At 40.7% G+C, this 20,249-nt stretch overlaps 1 protein-coding gene across 1 annotated transcript in view; it reads left to right on the forward strand.

Annotated features, from left to right (window-relative positions):
• The window catches only part of nalf1b (NALCN channel auxiliary factor 1b), a 114,113-nt gene extending 94,357 nt beyond the window's left edge, over nucleotides 1–19,756 (forward strand). The window contains exons 2-3 of the mRNA XM_085433741.1: nucleotides 10,903–11,074; nucleotides 14,308–19,756. Coding sequence (XP_085289867.1) covers nucleotides 10,903–11,074; nucleotides 14,308–14,609 — 474 coding nt within the window. The 3' untranslated portion in view covers nucleotides 14,610–19,756. The remainder of the gene's footprint in view (nucleotides 1–10,902; nucleotides 11,075–14,307) is intronic.
• The last annotated feature ends 493 nt before the right edge of the window (nucleotides 19,757–20,249 follow it).

The raw sequence follows: 20,249 nt of genomic DNA on the forward strand, positions 1-20,249 counted from the left end.
TTAGTGATGTTGCCATATGTTACCATACATGCCAACCCTCCCGATTTTTCCGGGAGAATACCAAATTTCAGTGCCCTTCCCGAAAATCTCCCAGAGCCACCATTCTCCTGAATTTCTCCCGATTTTCCACCCGGACAACAAAATTGAAAAACCATATCGCAGAATTCATAGCGCGGCCCAGCCAATTCCAGTTTCCAACAATGGCGGCAGCTACTTAGTTTTAATATCACTCTTATTTCTCTTTCTGGGTCGCAAAAAACTGTTAACATATTTTCAGGTGAGAATGTAGCTGTGTAAACTTCAAATATCTGAGCCAACTGACACATCATTTTCAAACCCCCGCGGTCTTTCGCTACTCGGGTTAAACATGATATACAAGTCACTTTGATAACTTAAAAATGTTATTGTTTGGCTTTTTCAGTGTTTTATTTGTTCGTGAGTAAATCGGTTTGGCTGAGATTAAAGTTATTAGATTAGATTAAATTAAACTTTATTAATCCCTCAGGAGGGTTCCTCCGGGGTTTTCACACAGCTGAATAAACGTCAAACAGAAAATGATTAAACAGAAGTGTGAGACGGTCGAGAGTTTACGTCAGCGCCCGGTTGTATTCACCCTCCACCGATGGAGCTCGTGACGTGCAACCCGGCTTTCTTTAGACCGCGAAGGCCGGGTCCTCAGGTGGACGCAGCCTCTGAATTTGGACACCCCCGCTGTTTCCGGGCCGGCCAATAATAACGGTGATTTAACGTATTTTATCCGATAAATAAACCCTGCAAAATGTATTTATCAGCCCCCCCAACAGACCTTTTGAATGTCTCCCTAGTAGGCTACGGCCACAACACCTCACTCACTCTTGGAGCACTTTTTTGCCACATGTATCGCAAACCACGTCTCAGATGTTTGTGGAGGTAAAATACGTCTGCACAATTACGCTCAGCCATTGTTGTGAGTGCGCACGCCAAGGCGCTGCGAGACATTTATACAGCCGTATTTCGCACATGACTATGAAAGGCGGAAGAGGAAGTAGTTCCTTTGAATGTAGACAATCTGAATGTTATAGTTTCTTTCCACTGTGTTCCTGTTAATGATAAACTATAAATTTACTCTAAATTACTAAAATATCGATATTTTAATGTGAGAATCGATTCTAGAACATAAATGACTGGTATCGGAGGAATCGATATTTCAGGATCGATCCGCACATCACTAGTGTTTTCCTTTTCCCATTCTTCCCTTTCTCTGAGGGGGAACAAACATTGCTGCTCTAACGCTGGGCTCACACTGTGCGGTTTTAGGCCCATTTTGAGCCGATTTTTGAGTGATCGGACCGATTTTGGCCTTCATCGTGCGTCGTGTAGTATACGTGGGGTAACGAGAAGTGATTAACACCTCACTACCAGCTCCCGATCATCAATCGCTCGTGAGCCGCTCACACTGCTCGCGCGCAAACACGTAAACGCCGTGAAAAAGACGGAGCAGCACGGCAGTGCAGCGTGTGATCTGGACACAAGCGATGGAGGCACAACTTGTAGAACTTTGAAAAGCTCATCCGAGCCTTTTCGATGTGGCCTCACAAAATTATCACGACCACAACAACCGTGAAAATAGTTGGATCTACATCGCTGCTAAATCACAGCTGCCTGATCATGTTTTTCATTAGCAATTTAGCAAAGTTGATGGTGGTGGTGTGCGTGTCTGTGTGAGTGAGAGACAGAGAGAGCGAGCGACAGATTTTCTGTTATAACCTTCATTTTATGGAGGCACAGTGTGAGCACTCAGGTCGCATCAGAGCATCGGGCGGTATAGTGTGAGACCCTGCATCGTGACCTACCAACTTCTAACCCCTGCGAGTCAATCGTGCAGTTTGAGCAGGAGCTGAATAACGCGACTGAAAAAATCGCACAGTGTTTGCCCAGCTTTAGGTGTACTGTCGTCCGAGACTTGCACCGCAGTGTCGGCGTTTGTTCCCCTGTTGGCCATGCTTCTTGTTGTGGTCATCTGTTGTCTTCCGGTATTTTCTCCGTAAGCGACCTTTCCTCGACCAATGAGATGAGCGGTAATCTGAATTGTCATACTCGAATTGTCATAAGTGTGCTGTCAGCTCATTGGTCACAAAGCAGGAGAGGGGCTGGGAATTATGTTTTCAAACAAAGTGTTAATTCCATTAAAAGTTATAGACTACTTTTGATTATCACTGTATTACGGGACAAAGTGCGTCCCTTATTAGCTCAATACGGGACGTGTACTTTTGTTTCGAAATACGGGACGATTCCGTATTTTAAGGGACGGTTGGCAACCCTAACCGTGTCTGTTTATTTAATGTCTTGTCGTTCAGATCATTAGTTACGTTATATTTTCTCTACATAGCTGCAACTGACATAGTTTCTATGCTTGCCAGGTAGAGACGCCGCAGGCTAGTCAGTATGCATGCATGAATTAAATCAGTGCACATACAAGGAAATGCACATACTGTAGCATAATAGGAATGCAGTCATATTAGACTGATCATAGATGCGCTTTCTTTCTTTGCAGAGACCATTGGTTTGCTTTACACTGTGTTACATGTTGTTTAACAGATTATATTTGGCATAACCTTTGCTGTTTTACCCTTCAGCTCCATGTTATCATGGGAGTCCCATGAGGCATTGCTGCTGCTTCTGCTGCTGCTGCAGGAACTAAGGGAATAGCTTACAGGCTAGCTCCTACTAAAGAATATCCTCTATTTGACCCTCTATGGCTCTGACTGCCCCAGTATCACTTCTTGAATGGACTGCTCATTTCATACAACAATGTGGAAAGCATACTAAAGTAGAAAATGTGCTTGAATTTACAGGATATGGGATTTTTTTGTGTGGTCTGTATGCGGTATATCGTTTTATTCCATTTAAACTTGAGCTCTAGTTTTTCTAACATATCCAAAGGGAATATGGTGCATTTGTGTTTTCTTTCTGCACTCTTTGTACCGAAAACTGGAGACAAAATCTGGATGACAATCAATTAAAGCCAGTGCAAAAGAAAGAGAAAAAGATTGTTTCTATAACAATGAGCCTTCACTTGATCTTCATCATGGCTTTGTGCTATTTACTGTACTCCTGTGCTCCCAGTTTGATCGAACATGAAAATAATCCAATTATAAGCTATTATACTGTCCCCAACTGTTCTATTATTGAAGATGAGGATCATTTAAAGTAAATGAAGCAGAAGAGAGGATAAAATGAGAGAGCCTAAATGGAATGAACCAGTGAAAAGCTGGTAGTTGAGTGACAAAGCTGCTCATGAGACCCCAAATATGTTTGTGTGCGTATCTGCTGCATTGCACTGCTGTTTAAAGAGGAATGTGTTGCAGCAATTTGGTTTGTTGCTACAAACTCCCTGAGTCTCCCTGTCAGCAGTTCAGCTGCAACCACAAGTCCAGATAAAACATTAAAGACAAGGCACTGACAAGGCAGGGCCAACCGGGGCCACTTAAAACTAATACCACGGGGCAGGCTATAAGGCCTTCCATCAATTACAACCTTATTAGACTAATCGTAATGAAATAATTCAATTCAGCAGACAGCTGACTCTCAACTCTGCAGATCACCAACAGGCAAGTAAAACAGTGGAGGGGAGGGATCGGCATGGATCTTTCTCTTTAAAAATAGTTGAGTCGTATTTGCAGAGATGAAGGGCAAAATCACTGAATCTACTATAGTTTCTTTTTCAAATTCTAGAAGCCAATCTTCAGCCTGCTTTGACTAGAAGCAGAATTCACCAAGCGCTGGATTGTTCACCCACTAATAGGGAACATGAGCTGGGTTTAGTGAGACAGGTTAGTTTTACCCTGCTGATGATGTGTTGTTGCAATAGTAAGGAAAGAAACACAGCTAACTTTTGCTGTGACGCCTCAGTTCTCATACTATCGTTTGTAACTCCAGTCCGTTTAATTTATTTTTTTTTTAATTACAAAGAAATATTTAGAGTCATATTTTGTCTTATTTTGTTTCATTCTATGATACTTTCTGCCTCTAGGAGGTGGAGTGCTGTTGCCATTAGGCCATCAGCATTATAATTAACTAGCTGGATTTAGTTTGTTTTGAAAAAGTAGAGCGTGATTACTTACCATTGTTATTAAAAATTGTGGACACTGAGTGTATTTCTTTTCCCTTGCTTCTTCTTCTATTTCTTCATCTACTTGATTTTGACTTTATTCGTTTAAAATATCCTTGGAACCACAAGTAAGCCTGCAGTCTCAGAGCGAAGTGCTGTATTGGGGTGATACGATGCTATGAGGTCTTTAAGATCAGATTATCTTGATTATTCGAGCCCTTGTATGCGAGGAGAAGAACTTTAAATTAGATTTTAGATTTAACAGGAAACCAATAAGGAGAAGTTCATATGGGAAATATGTCCTCTCATTTTAGTCCCTGTCAGTCCTCTTTCTGCAGCATTGAGGATCAACTGAAGGCTTTTCAGAGAACCTTTAGAACAACCTGATATTAATGAAATGCAATAGTCCAGCTATGTTTTTTGTAAATGTATACCATGACGTGTGTGTTGTGAGACTGTATGTGGCACTTGCTCAAAGGGAGATGACGCAGTGAAAACCATTAAAACTTCTTGAATAAGAGATTTGCATGTGCAAAGTGATGGAAAAAAAATTTGAGAGCCAGCTGGCTGACCTCTAACTAACAGCCTGTGATTGAAGAGAAGGCTGTATTTTATTCGCTCCCCAAGGGGACTGAGAGAACACAGAAGTTATATAAAGGACAGAAAGAGTCCATCCTACCACCGTCTGTATTAAGACACTGCTCTCCTTATCGCTTTCACTTGCTATGTCTTCCTTCCACTCTGCGATTTGACATGATAAATTACCAGTCACAGCTCCACTGCAGACTCATAGTTGAGGGAGTAGAGCTCTCACATGCAGCAACAGCAGTAGGCTGCTCTAACTGGGACTAAGTGCAAACGGACATAACTGTGTGGCAAAGGGCCAAAGCCTGCTGTAGTCCTTACACCACATTTGTCACATCTCCTGCGTTTCTGGCAGCTGTTCTGCTGACTGATGTGTTTAGAGGTCTCCATGTATGTGTTGGTATCACCTAGATCTAACCTATACTGCTGTCCTTTGTCTTACAAATAAGCTATACTATACTTTATACTATACTTACTATACTTTTCTTCTGAAGGCACTTCAGATGGTGTCGCTCCTTCGCTGGTGCTATACATTCTTTAGTTTTTGATTTCGCTTCATGTTTGGGATGCAGTGCAAATGACCAGACAGACCTTGACTTTAACATTGTTTTTTCAGATTCTACTGAGTAGGGAAAATGTATCATGAATACCAAAAGAGACACTGCTTATCATTCATTGCCTCTTACATTGTTAATGTAATGTGATACATCGCTGAATGAGAGGCAACCTGGCATCCAGTTTATCTTTATTTCTCCAAACTGGCAGCTACAGGATGAACTAAAGGTTCTTCTAAGGTTGTTCTTTCAATTTAGGCTGTCTCAACTGTTTGTGTCTTCTAATGCCATCCACGACTGGCTTGATGATGTTGACATCAGGTCTCTCCGGGGGCTGTACCATCTGTCACTGGACTCTTTGGTCTTCTTTTCTCTGAAGATAGACCTTCATGACTTTAGTGTGTAAGCAAATCTAAACTGTACAAAAGAATATGCACATTCATTTAAATGCACATAAATTTGCATAAAATGTGTTATTATATTAGAAATATTAGCTTAATGTGTGCAAGATAGGACTCAAGGTCACGTGCCCATATTTTTGTTGCTCTACCAGGTGACAGAGAAGGACAGTGAGTGTGTGTGTGTGTGGTATCAATGAAAAGCCTCATGCTGTAAATATAAGTATTAGTGCAGAGAGAAGTTTACTGCATAGTGTCTATGAATGTGAACATATTCACCAATACTTACATCTCAGTCTGAAATATGCATTGCAAATGGTGGAACCATCCGGGCTTTTTTAATCATGTTATTTCTGATTCAACATCATTATATTGCAGATTGTATGTTTTAACTTAAAAGAATATTTGAGCAGCAAACAAAATAATCTCTTCTCACAACAAATGCGACATTCAGACTGACGCTAATCCCCCCACCCCAAGTATGAAATATTTGCTAGCTTTATTTAAACAAGGGCAATGTTGGCGCATGTTTTGCCTTTTGTTGTTTTTTATTTATTTATCTTGAATTTATATTAATATTCACACCAAATTTGTAAAATATTATTCAGGTTTAGCAGTTACCTCAGGCAGCCCCTTTATTGAAGCCAACAGCATGGCCTGTCAGGGCACGAACACTGGACACTCTGAGGATGTCCTTTGCTGTCTGGACACAGGATGTTAGCAGCAGATCCTTTTGGTCCTGTGCACATCAGGCTCTGGCTCTTTGTGAATCTTTCTTCGAATCATTCAGGCGACTGTCCCACTCTGCCTGAAGTCCTCCACCATAGTCCCCTTGCCTAAGAAGCCCCACATCACCGGCCTGAATGACTACAGACCGGTGGCACTCACCCCAGTGGTAATGAAATGCTTTGAGAAGCTGGTCCGCAGACACATCACAGCAGCCCTGCCCCGCAGCCTGGATCCACACCAGTTTGCCTACAGAGCAAACCGATCCACGGAAGACGCTGTAGCCACAGCACTCCATGCTGCATTAACTCACCTGGAAGAGCATGATAGCTATGTGCGGATGCTCTTCGTGGATTACTGCTCAGCTTTTAACACCATCCTTCCACACAAACTGGTGGCCAAGCTACAAGACCTGGGGCTTCCATACAGCACCTGCATGTGGATCAATAGCTTCCTCTCGGGCCGTAGACAGAGAGTCAGAGTTGGCCATCACACATCCTCAGCCCTGAGTCTCAGCACTGGCTCACCCCAGGGCTGTGTGCTCAGTCCACTGCTCTACTCTCTCTACACACACGACTGCACTCCTCGCCACCACAGCAACATCTTTGTGAAATTTGCAGATGACACCACAGTGGTGGGGCTCATTTCCAAGGGAGACGAGTCTACGTACAGAGACGAGGTGGAGCAGCTGACGTCATGGTGTAAGGCCAATAACCTCCTCCTCAACACTTCAAAAACCAAAGAACTCATAATAGACTTCAGAAGGAAAAAGGCAGAGATCCAACCACTATTCATAAATGGGGACTGTGTAGAAAGGGTGGCAAGCTTCCGCTTCCTGGGAGTCAATATAGAGGAGAACCTTTCCTGGAGTGTGAACACCTCCGAGCTGCTGAAAAAGGCCCAACAGAGACTGTACTTCCTGAGAATTCTCAGGAGGAATAACATCACACAGAGACTGCTGGTGTCCTTCTACAGAGCCACCATTGAGAGTGTTCTAACTTACTGCATATGCATCTGGTACACTAGCTGCACAGGGGCTCAGAGGAAAGCACTCCAAGGGATCATTAACACCGCCCAAAAGATCACTGGCTGCCCTCTCCCCACACTGGAAGTTCTACACAACGCCCACTGTTTTAAAAAGGCCCAAAACATCATAAAAGACACCTCACATCCTGGCCACTCCCTGTTCGAACTGTTGCCCTCAGGCAGACGGTACAGGGCAATCAGAGCAAGGACTAATAGACTCAAACACAGCTGTTATCCAACTGCAATAACACATCTGAATACTACAAAAAAAATGTCCATCACGCCACTCTTGTGTTAATCTATGCACGGTCTGAAGCATGTGTGTGGGAATGTATGTGAATGTTTTACTGTTATATCTTATTAGTATTTTAAGTATTCTATCTATTTTATTTATTGAATTTTATTGTTTTATTTATATTTTGATATTGCTAGGGATGATGCAATGATCGGGGACCATTCTTAATTTCGTTGTTCTCATGACAATGACAATAAAGTTTCTGATGATTCTGATGAGTGTGTCATGGTGCACTGTCCTGCTGAGGGAGGATGCTGCTGTCAGGGAGTGCCATTCCCACTGGGGCTGGGCATGCTTGATCTACAATACTGTTATTCAGCTGGGAAACCAGGTCTTTCTGTAAAAAAAAAAATACAATGTAGTGGAACAAAACGGCCAGCAGTATTGTTCCTGATTGAACTGAAAAGGACATTTTAATTGACTAATGTTCATCTGTATATCTAATTAACAGTATATTAGCTAATATCACTTTTGTAAAGCAGATATTAGTCATATTAGGTATATTTTCTTGTTATTCACAACACACTCTTTACTGTTAATCTGGATATATCATAAACACACATGTATACCTACACCTATACATGCTGGCACACACACACACATACATACTAGCAACATGCAAATATTCTGTCTGCATGGACAAGTGATATGATCTGTGCTTTGGTGCACTGCTTTTAGGTGTGATGATTAGTGCACAGCAGGTGCTAGCTTGCCTCATAGTCCCTGGAGTGGTGCTGGAGGAAATACCATCTAATTGCTGCAGGTGATAGTACCACACAATGAGGCGACCGACTTATAAAATGAAAAAAAGATAAAATAATGTGCTAGGTAAATCGTTCTTCCCCACTTGTGCACTTGTTGAGCAGAGAAAATGGGCGAGAACATTTTTACCAATGCCAATGCAAAAGCATTATGTAGTAGAGCAGGGCGATATGGCCAAAAATATTTATCACGATATATATTTGAAAATTTGCGATAACGATATAACTGACGATATAATTGATGCAAGACAAAATACAACTCCACAACATTACTAGCGCAAAAAGACAACCTTCCATTTATTTTCACTTAAACAAGAAGCTGGTTTTTATGTACATTAAAGCTTTATAAAAATGTAACAGTGCAAATGCAAATTCCTTGCTGAAAGTTTAACCAAAAGGCATTTCCAGTAGAAATGGGCTGACATATCCTGAGCATAACCATGTATAATATCCACTGAAGTTAAAAAGAGGTGCTTTGCAACATTAAACTGCAGTGTGCAGTACGTATTTTTCGGACCATAAGGTGCACGGGATTATAAGGCACATTAAGCGAAACAAAGCAGTCAGATAAATCAAACTTTATTAAACTCATTCTTCTTGCTTCCTCCACTTCTGTACCATTGATTCATTAATGTTGAATTCTCTGGCAGCTGCTCTATTCCCATGTTGTTGCAGTATATTAATGACTAACCTCGTATTGTGGATGGATTATCTCAGTTGTTCTCCTGACTGAAGTTTGGTCTGTTTACAGCATCCTGCCATGCGATTGCATTTGTCTCTAACCATGAAGAACCTTCACGTTAACTTTTATAAGTGGAAAAGTGTTAGTGTTCGTCCTCCAGCTTCACTGTTTATGTTATGCTAACATAGCTGTGTCGCTAGCGATTACGTAGCACATCATTATATACCAGCTAGCCCAACTTCAGTAACCCTACAAACGTCACTGCTGTTTAGTTTCCTGTCTTCATTTATGCTGTAAGTGATAGCAGAGCTGTACATTTGAATTTTTTCAGAAATCTCTCAGTCAGAACATGCAATATCATGCTTAGGTAACTAGCGAAACTAGCGAGCTGATCGTTTTATTAAAGATGAAAGAATTTAGACAGTTTTTAACTCTCAGTGATGCTGCAGTGTTCGTTTGACCTGAAGGGGGGGTTTAGGACCCAGATTACTCCCAGATTTAAGAGCATCTTAGTCCGACAAATACGACAATAACGACGGCCTCTTGCATGTTCTGCAAAAAAATGTGTTTTGTCGTGTATCTGACGGACAAACACCAAACCAGTTCCACATCACTGAAGTTGCACCATTTTTACAAACCAATTCTGGTTCATCTGTTTCACTCAACAATCGGCCATGTGCGTATGAAAACAAAGGCACTGCGCATGCGCGTTTTACTCATATTCTATCGCAATATTTCATTTTCCTATCGTTGCCTAACATTATACCGGTATTACCGTGAACGGTATAATATGGCCCAGCCCTATTATGTAGTATAAGGCTTTGACCAGATTCCATGTATTTGAGCTAACCCGAGAAGATGACTACTTTACACTGTGGCTCGAAAACAGGAGTGTTTGCGAACTGATTTCTATCGACCGTGCTTACAAATAATACCAGTTTTTAGCTGCAGAACGACTGATCAGAGTCAGTTAAATCAACCCTGATTCTACTCTCTCTGGGTTAAGTGCGTGCATGGCGAATGAAAAACGTTATTATCAAAGGAGCTCCATCATTACAGTTCGCCATAGCAACAGGTAAATGCAAAGCAGACCCACCATTTTCATCCAGCGTTAGGTGTAACAAAGCAAATTTATCTTTAAAAAAATGTTATATTATTACATTCTTTTTCAGTGCGGTTCACATTTAGCACACTTGAATTTCTGAGAACTGTAAAAAAAGGCTTTTATATAGTCAGTGCTATAAACAGACACATGGTGTTCCCAACCCAAATATTGTACAAGTAGTGATAATAGCCATGCTATTTTGTGTTAAAGCTTGCTGGTGATGGTCCTACAGTAATTTGTTGGCACAATATTTGAATTTAAGCATGCATGTTATCTTTTTTGTTTTTAATGGAGCGCAAATATTTTAAAAGGTATTCATTTGTCTGCTGTCCTGTGTTGCTCTACTTAAAGACCACTCGCATAAGAGCAGTTAAAGGTGCAGTTTCAGTGCAGAGTAATACTCAATTTCAACATAACTGGACAAATCTCAGTATTGACTGACAAAGTGATGACTGCCCAGCAACAACTAAATTCAGCACAAACAGTGGATATCAGGATCGCCAGGATATCTGCTCATTCCTGTGTGGATCAGTAGATGTGGAGGTCATGATGATTCACATCAATGCAAGCGTGTGAGCATGTGTGTGTGTGTGTGTGTGTGTGTGTGTGTGTGTGTGTGTCATCCAGCAAAAGCCTTACTAACTCATCAATATCCTCTCACCTCTCTGTCTTCCACCTAGATGGTTTATAAGCCTTGGCTGTGTTCTCAGTACTTCCAGACCACCCAGATGCACTGCAGCAATCGAATCCCCTGTGGTCAGTACTGCCTGGAGGTGCAACAGCGGTGCCCCTTTGTCCTGCCCGACAATGATGATCTCATTCACGGAGGCAGCCCCAGTTTTATATGCACAGGTACAAAATAATCATTGTGCATTTGATATATTGTTGTGTTTGTAATTTTATCCTGTGTGCTTAAGCTTTAAGGTGCTCAGTGAAATTTCGGGCTAAGATATTGCTATTCTGGGATTCAAAGCCACACATCAATTTCCTTTAACCTCCCACCTACTTCATTTACCGCAGGCCACGCTCTCAGCTTGATTACAATGAGTAAGCACATGTGCTTAGCGTTTCACTCAGTAATCCTTCAGGCACACAACCGCAGAAGAACAGGCAGAAAACACGTATGAATTTACACGTACAGGATGTTCTGACTAATCATCAGACTGACAGGGAGATACACCATAACAACAAATTGCTGCCAATTACTCATAGCTCCACGAGGCAGCTGCACGTTACAGCACTGAGACAATAGGTCCATATGCTCCGTCTGTCCTGCACAATACAAGGCGCTTTAAATGCTTCTCAGTGAAAGTTTAAGGTGCTTTCATTTGTGAGACGTGAATGTACCGGAGCCATCCGAAGGGATAAAAGTGATTTGCATTTCCATGTCTTTGGGATTTTAAAGCAATGTTTCAAAATGTCGTCCACTGGAAAAAATGCCAGATTCTGTTTAATGGTCCTGATCGGTGTTTGCAGCAGCAGGGTTTAAAAAAAACAGCAGATGAATGAGAGTGCTTAGCTGACCAATCACCGACAGTCTCTTATCCTTCAGAAACTGCTACCTCCTGAGTAGGCACAGGAACTGTCTCACCAGAAACTGAGAGCCTGTTTATTCTGTTAGAAAGACTGAGTTCCTGAGAAGATTCTAGTGGGGGGAACACGTTTATCACTGGTGTGTGTCAATACCGAATGCACTTTTTATTAATGCACTGCTCTAAATCATAATATAATAGCTAACCATGTCAAAATAGCACTTTTTCCCCACATACTGCTGTTCAACAAAAGTGCATTTTGTAAGAATTTTAAATCTGAACCTTTTATTTCACTAACTTGTGTATATTATGCTAATGCAAATACAAACTGAAGATCTACATATATATTTAAGGTCAAGCTATCTAAGAGCTAACAGGGATCTTGCAGCCTTGATGACTGAAACGTAACCAGAAGCCCTCGAGTTGCTTCAGTTTAACTAGAAAACCAAATCAAAAATTAACCAAGCAGAACCTAATTTTTAGTCAAATCACCTCTGGTTCCCATGACAGCAGCATAATGTTGAGGTATTGACAGGAACAAATACTGAAGATAATCAACCAGTAGTCTCTGATTCTTCTCTGTGACGAGCGACAGATGCCCCAAGATGCCAAAAGTTCAGAGGATTAAAGCATGATGCACTTTTCTTTGAACAACTCTATGTGGGTTGAGTCCCCACTGGCATCATATGTTGATGCTGCCCTCTGGTGGTCATGTTGAGCATGAGGTTACTTTACAACAGAGACAAATAAGATGTGATGAATCAGTTGCCAGTTTGTGGCAGTTTTTACTGAGACATATATGATTATAAAGAACAATCAATATGGCCGTTTTTTCCACAGTAAATTCAAACCAGTATTCTTTTCTTTTCAATGTCAATGTGTCTTATAAAAAGCCCAACATCAGTAACCAGTGTTGGGAAGGTTACTTTTAAAATGTATTCCATTACAGAATACAGAATACATGCCCCAAAATGTATTCTGTAACGTATTCCGTTACGTTACTCAATGACAGTAACGTATTCTGAATACTTTGGATTACTTAATATATTATCATGCTTTTTACAACAACGTGAATGTACTATTGCTGTGTGATTTATTACTATTACCGAAGGTCCGCGACTCCGAACTGTAGTAAAGGGACCTCTGACTAATACGGCGGGGTTCCTGTCGGCTCGTAGCCGAAAAATAGCTTTACTTTGTTGTGTGGGTCAACTTTTCTTGCGAGAGACAGAGAGAAGCGTTGAAAGGCTGCTCCAACGGAACTTATTGTTTTCGGAGGAAAACACGAACACGGTGTACAGTCGAGTCTTAATAGCTTACTTACAACTGGGCTCGTCAGGCACTCTTCTTGGCTGCAGTGGTTATTATTATATTTACATGCTTCCAGCTCCCGTTTTTCCTCAATGACAACTCGTACCTTTCCACTCCCCTTTTTCTCCCTCCTCGCGCTCACAGACCCATAACGTGTATGGCAGTCCATTCTCCCTGCAACATGGACTACACTGCCCATGATGCTACATTCTTTAGAGCTATGCTTGTAGCATTCAGCCTGTTAGCTTAGCACAACAACAACAACAACGAAAAGGCTCTCAGGAAACACACAGTCAAAAGAGAGAGAGAGAGCGTCGCCCTGTAACCATGGCAACCGTAACGCTGCCGCCTGGAACAACAGCACGTAGCTGTCAAACAAAACCCAAACAGTCCTGACCCGCGACAATATTAAACAGGAAAGTACCGCAGTGTAATCCATTTATTTCAACAAAGTAACTGTATTCTGAATACCACCTTTTTAAACGGTAACTGTAACGGAATACAGTTACTCATATTTTGTATTTTAAATACGTAACGGCGGTACATGTATTCCGTTACTCCCCAACACTGTCAGTAACATTAAACAGTAAAGTAACATGTAAAGTTTTCTCTCGCTCCATTTTTTCTCGTCCCCTTCTAAAACAATTTATTTGGAGAAATTTTTTTAAATATACTTTACATATCTGTTAAAAAGGAAATAGTATGCTCCTCAAACAGTTGGTAACTGTATTTATTTATTTATTCATCTATTTATTTTTGCTGTGGCTTAATAAATTAGAAGTTACTAACACACATTCAGTAAATATTTTTGGATGCTGGTTTAATAACTACATTTTTGCACTAATGAGTATTTATGGATCCAGAAGAGTTTATGGACTTTTTTTCTTACCAGAGGCAGCAAATTAAATATGTGCTCTGTACATTATGACTGATTATAGGAGAGGGTTATAGCTTCTGGAGCTCTTTCAGTTTTATCTGCTGTGTCTTTGCATTGTATATGCATATGTGTGTCAACTGTAATCCAAAAATGGGGGCTTTGTCAGAGACAGGCAGTAACTATATTGTTCCTCTTCTTGCAGGTAGGTTGCAGACAGGAAGCAGCAAACATTTTTTTCTTTCTTGTGCTTTAAAAAAAAGAAAGAAGCAAAAACAAGTATGAATTTATTGAAAATGCTACACAGAAAAGTGCATTTCTCACTCTTTTTTTCTTTACATCCCTCCAACCCCAAAAACAACCTCCAGGGCTGCTGGAAGACTATCCATCAGGTGTGGACCCAGATGCAGAGTGCTGTGACGTACGGTGGTACTTGAAAGCAGACAACCGTTCCCGGGGGACCCTGAAAAGAACTCACCCACCATGCCAGCACCGTACCTCCCTCAGCTCCTCAGCAGCCTGCAGACTGTGTAACAGCCGGCTCAAACTCTGCCTGCTGGTCCTTGTCCTCCTACACACTGTTGCCAGCCTCACAGCATCCCACAATGCAACAGGACTGGGCCTCCCCACCATCACGCCTCTGGAGGAGAGCCCTGCCAACGAGGAGTGATAGAGCTGCCAGGAGAAGGTGAGGTTGTTGGGGTGGGGGATTCCCTCACCATGGCAACCGATGTGGAAAAATACAGCCACAGCTGTGCAAGCGGCTGGAGCTGTACGCCTGTGGACATCCTGCAACGCTTTCTGGCAAATGGAAAATGTGGGACGCTTTGATATTAAAAGACACAGGAATCAATCAAGACAAATGAATAACTAAACAAACAGACATACCGCGGGGTTCAAACAGTCCCTTCTGTAGGGAAAGGGGACAATGCCACAGCCTTTGTTGAGAGGGAAGGTCAGCTTCCTCGTGGCTGAGTTTCTCTCACTACGCTTTTTTACACTGTGTTCCAATTATTGGTTTGTGTTGCACTGGCTAACTATGGAATAATACAATCATATTCACTTTTTAATGTTCATCCTTTGTCTTTGTTTCTGAGTCTCTCATAGAGGAAGGAAATGTGTCTGCCTCGAAATAAGACAGACAACGTGTAAAGAAAAAGAGGAATATCTTGCAAGTTTGTGTGTGCGTTTTCTAGATTTACTTGTGTGCGTGTGAGCATGTGTGTGTAAGAGAAGGAGTGTGTGTTGCGGACACAAAAGTCTACCTAACAGGCTGGTACAGCAGATGATTTTTATGGAGGCCCCCTCAGATGTCACTTAGCTCTGCCATGGTGTTTTGATGGCCACAATCTCATTAAACACCACTGACTTTTTTGAATGTGGTTCTGATGTCCATAATAAATACAGTGTTTAACGCAGGTTTACAGTTTCCCCTTAATTTGTTTTGTGAGATAACATTGACCCATTAATGTTGCTTTTAAATCCAAAATAGCAAAACCTGGCATTAGAAACCAGGACAGGACAGCCCGTTCTGTTTTTCCAATGCTTTAAATCTCAGATGAGCTCTTTTTAATACAACATGGGTCTTTTTACTAGCTTTGACCATAATTCCTTATTTTTGACTATTCAATCTAATAGGTTTGATCAAATATAAAATGTAAAATTTAGGCCATATGCATATGCACGGTTCTTTGCATTTAGGTAACTGTCATGAAGACTTCAGGTGCCAAAGAAATGGATTAGAAAATGTGCTTATCTGCTCTCCATTGTCTTTGTTACCTCAGCGAATGTTGTAGCATCATTACTACTAAGTGTCATCTTGACGAATAGAACCGACTGTCAAAACTACAAAAATGAAATCCAATTTGTGGTGAGCCAGATGAAAGCTTTAGGTTCCTATTGTGACAGGGCTGAGCCATGTCAATGACAAAATTTACAAATGATTAGAATTTTAAAAGGTTAAAAGTTTTTTAGGGGTTACTTCCAGGATTTTGGATCACTGGATTTAAAATCATCATGTTTTTAATGCAGGGAAAATATTAAGTAAACGTGAGCTGTTTTCACACTTCCACTGCAGCAATGAACTTCTCTGGACATCCGGTTACGGGGCTGCATGCAGAATGCAGATGTTCTCATTAAATAGTTCTTAACCTGCCGTAACACTGTCTGGAGTTAATGTGTGAAAATGACAACAGTGATTCAAGTAAAGCAGGGTGGCGAAAAGTTCATTTTTGTCAGCTTTTTAGAGTGGATGTAAACCTGATGAATTATTATACCTGGAAAAATGATCACCTTTGTTAGTGTACACAAAAGTGTAAGATTCAGAGATCGGGCAATTTTATCTCACCAAATGAAATTAAGCCTATGCTTGTCTTAATCAAGGATATTATTTCTTATTCTAAACATACTCCTCTTGTCAGCAACATGGCTGAGCAAAGCTGACTGATGCTGGGATAAAAAAAACATTAGATCAGTATATTTAGCACTGTTAAACCAGACATAAAAAGACTTGCTCTTTTTTAAGGTACCATCCAGTCAAATAGTGTCTGCAGCATACAAACAGCATTTAGTCTGAAGGCCGCTCCTTTCCCCTTAAGCCTTGGATCGGCTTCTTCACCTTGACGTGGGTTCATAATAAAAATGTAACAGAAATATGACTAATAAATCACTCTAGCTATGAATACTACTTGAAAACAAAAACTCAATTTGCTGTTTTCCCCTGAACCAAAACCTAACCTCAGGCTTTTTATTCAAAGGAAACACAGTGACTGGATGTTACCTTTAATGACCTTTCGTAATTTGTAAACTATAACTCCCATGCAATTATAAAAAGGATAAAATGTCAACATCTCATTAGGCACGGTAGCTCACTACCTGCAGCTACTCCGGTTTCTTACACTGTATTCCTGCTCCCCGGCCCCTTGTGCTGAGCTGGTCCCATACGACACACAGACTGACATTCCCCATCTGATAACCACAGCGCAGTTCTGACATATCTGTTGAATCCAAATGTGTATTACATGAACTGCATGTGGAGGCGCTGCAAGGTTATGAAAGCCTCTTTTGTTGATTGTCTTCAGCCCCACTCCCTGAATGCACCACATCTTATCCCAAATCGGCTCCTGTGGCATGCCCACTGTCTTGTACTTTTTCTCCTGACATGTCAAACTCCTGTCTCATTAAGTAAAGGGCTTATTAAGATATACAGATCAAACGCCATCAAAACAGACATCAAGCACATTCAAAAAGGTTGCATCCAAATTGTTAGTAGACAAAAGGTAAAAACCTGGCTCATTTATTATTACTGTTATTGTTATTATTTTGAACTCATGCGGTTTCAGTACAAAGGTATTCCGCCGGCTGCTACTGGAAAGCAGAAACAGAAACAAACACAGAGAGAGGAGCATGCCATTGTTTGTGTTTGCACCAATCACATTATCTGTGATCATCTAGGTCCGCTAACACTTTGATTTATAAATGTTGACCTGTGTGTGAAAAGAGAGGAATGGTTTGACCTTAAGGGCTGACTTCTTCTTTTGTTTCTGGTTTTATTTTTTGTCTCTTTGATGAACAAGGCTGTGAGATCAGGTACATGGTAAAGATGAGCAGATAAACAGCTTTTGCTGAATGAATTTTTTCCCCCCACTCTCGAATATGTTTATTGCTTATATGACATGTCCAGTCTGATATCTGATGTCAACACTTTTATTATTAACCTTATATGAGGATTTAAAATTCATCATTATTCACACAATTTCTATATAATAAGTATATTGGCTTATTTTGGCACTTACTGTTTAGACCCTGCCTCAGTCTCATTACCATTGCTGCTTGCTTGAAATGCATACATAACTGTTTCATGGTCATGCGGCACGGCACACCCATGCCCATCATAAATGACTGCTTCCGGTTTCAGAACAATGCTGCTATACCATTGGCCACCACTAGATGGCACTAGATTTATTCGTTTCCACTGACACTTCTGCTAAAGACCTACCACAAAAGGTCTGACAGATACACGGAAACCAGGAAGGCAGAGCTCCATGTGTGCTGCTGTGTGCTCTTCTTTTGTTCTTATACATAGATGTAGGTTAATGTCTCTTTGGAGAGCTCATTTGTGTTTAAATGACCTCGTGGCAGTGGGACAGGTGTGGCAAACCACAGCTGTCTTTCACCACACAGGGTCTTGCAACATTACCTATATGATATTAGCTGCAGTCCTGAAGCATGCATTTTAGTGTGAAATCAGTACAGTGATTGCACATTAGATTGTGTAATAACTGTGTCATTGCCCCAAAACAGACTCTGTATTATTTGCATTTTTCCGTTCTCGTCTTAAGGAAATATTTCCCCCAAATTTCCATAACATGAAATGCAGTACAGGATGTGCAGACAGCGGTTAATGGTGCCCAAGCATAAATAAATAAAATTTAAAATACAGCATGACATAGTGCTTTTCATAATGACACATAATGGACATAAGAAGGAATACAGGGTCTGCAAGAAATGCTAGCAATACATAGATTGCCCCGCAAGTGTCATGCAAGCCTTGTCACAAGCACATGTAAAAGATGAGTCCACCTTGAAGTGTAATATGTTCAGCAGATTGTGATTTCATCCTGCCGTTAATGGCCAGCGGTCATGCTGCGATCCAGCAGCCACCAAAAGCCAACCGGCGGACACGCCTATTCAATAAACCTGCTTTCAGAAGTCATGCAGAGAACATGGTTGCTTTACACGCAGCAGAGCATCCTGACTGTGGTTGCATGGGTGCGAATGCTGTGCATATGTGTCATCTATCACACGCCTTCACACATGTTTGCACCAGGTATGGACATTTCTGTGTGCAAGATTACTTCCAAAAACAAACAAAAAAAGAATTAGATTTGACTGATGTAAATCTCTGATTTGACTTTTGTTGGTAATGCAGGCTTGCACGCAACAGTTACTCTGTGATAATTTAATTTTTTTGTATGTATTGGTTCGTCAAATTTTTTACTGCATTATAATGAGAAGAAATTGTGTAGGGTCTTATAGATTCAGACTAGATCCCAGACAATGGTCTGTAGCGATCATAGGTTATGGTCTGTCACGTTCCATTACACACTAACCTACAAAATCGAATTTTGTGTTTTACCCCTGCACATATAGAGTATTTATGCCTCTTGCCATTACCACCCTGTGCACCCACCACGAAATAATATGTACACAAATATTGCCCTCTTTCACTCTTTCTCAGCCTCTCTCTGTTTTCACAATAGTTCTGTTCTCTATCCTGTGGATCTATGCAGAAGCCCATTCCTTTTTTTGGTTGTAAATATGTTCCCTAGTATGCTGAACAATGTATGTCTCTCCTTGTGTACTTTGAGTTGATGTCATGCTGTTACTTTCTTCTTCTTCTTCTCCTTCTTCTACTTCTGATCCTTTTTTTTATTTAAGCGTCTCAGATCATTGATGTTAAAAGAGAGTGTGGTGAGGTTTAACCAATAGACTTGTCCTCAGCTTTGCAACCTTATTGTGAAAGGTTGTGGCTTTGTGTGTGCATAAGTGAATGATTTATGATTATAGAGATGAAAAAGGTTCAAAGGCATATAGAAATATCATTGCGATTATGATTATTATTATTACTATTATACTACCAGTATATTGTAATATTATAGATGCTTTAGTTCAAGTAACTTCTTTAATTTTTCTACAAACAACTTTGATGAAATGATTTATAAAACAGTCTCACAAGTCATGATCTTTTCGAAAAGTATGAAAACTACTGCTACAATGATTAAAATTGTGTTCTGATGAAAATAAATACAGACATATAATCTGTTCCTCTGTGGTGCTTTTGCATGATGTGACTTGCTTCCAATCAACGTACAAAAGTAGTGGTGAACACAACGCACTAACCATACAAAAATGATATTCAGGGTTTTAATAAAGACATAAAGACATGTTTGAAAAAGCAAGGACAGTAGGAGAAGCAAAAAACACGAGTTAACATCTAAAATTATTTCTGAACAGGCAGTTTCTACAACCTTTAAGCTGACGACACAGGCTGCAATAACAGAACTTTGCAGGAAAGTAACAGTGCTGACAGCAGCTACCTTGGCAGCACTCTGCTGATGTGTGCAGCAAAGGATATGTACACTGCTTAACAGATTAATTAGATCACCCATTGTAAGTTAATGCTACAGCTGCCCTCAGTGAATAGCATCAGTAATTTTCAAAATTGCTTTTATGTTTCTGTAATGGTTAATTCACCAAAATGCATAAGATCTTTCATTAAAGTTATATTTTAAAGGCTAAAATATAACTA

The sequence above is a fragment of the Copadichromis virginalis genome, linkage group LG16, assembly GCF_057382275.1.
Source record: "Copadichromis virginalis isolate Kocher_CV1m ecotype Utaka linkage group LG16, C_Virginalis_male_GT1.1, whole genome shotgun sequence".
Taxonomy (NCBI): domain Eukaryota; kingdom Metazoa; phylum Chordata; class Actinopteri; order Cichliformes; family Cichlidae; genus Copadichromis; species Copadichromis virginalis.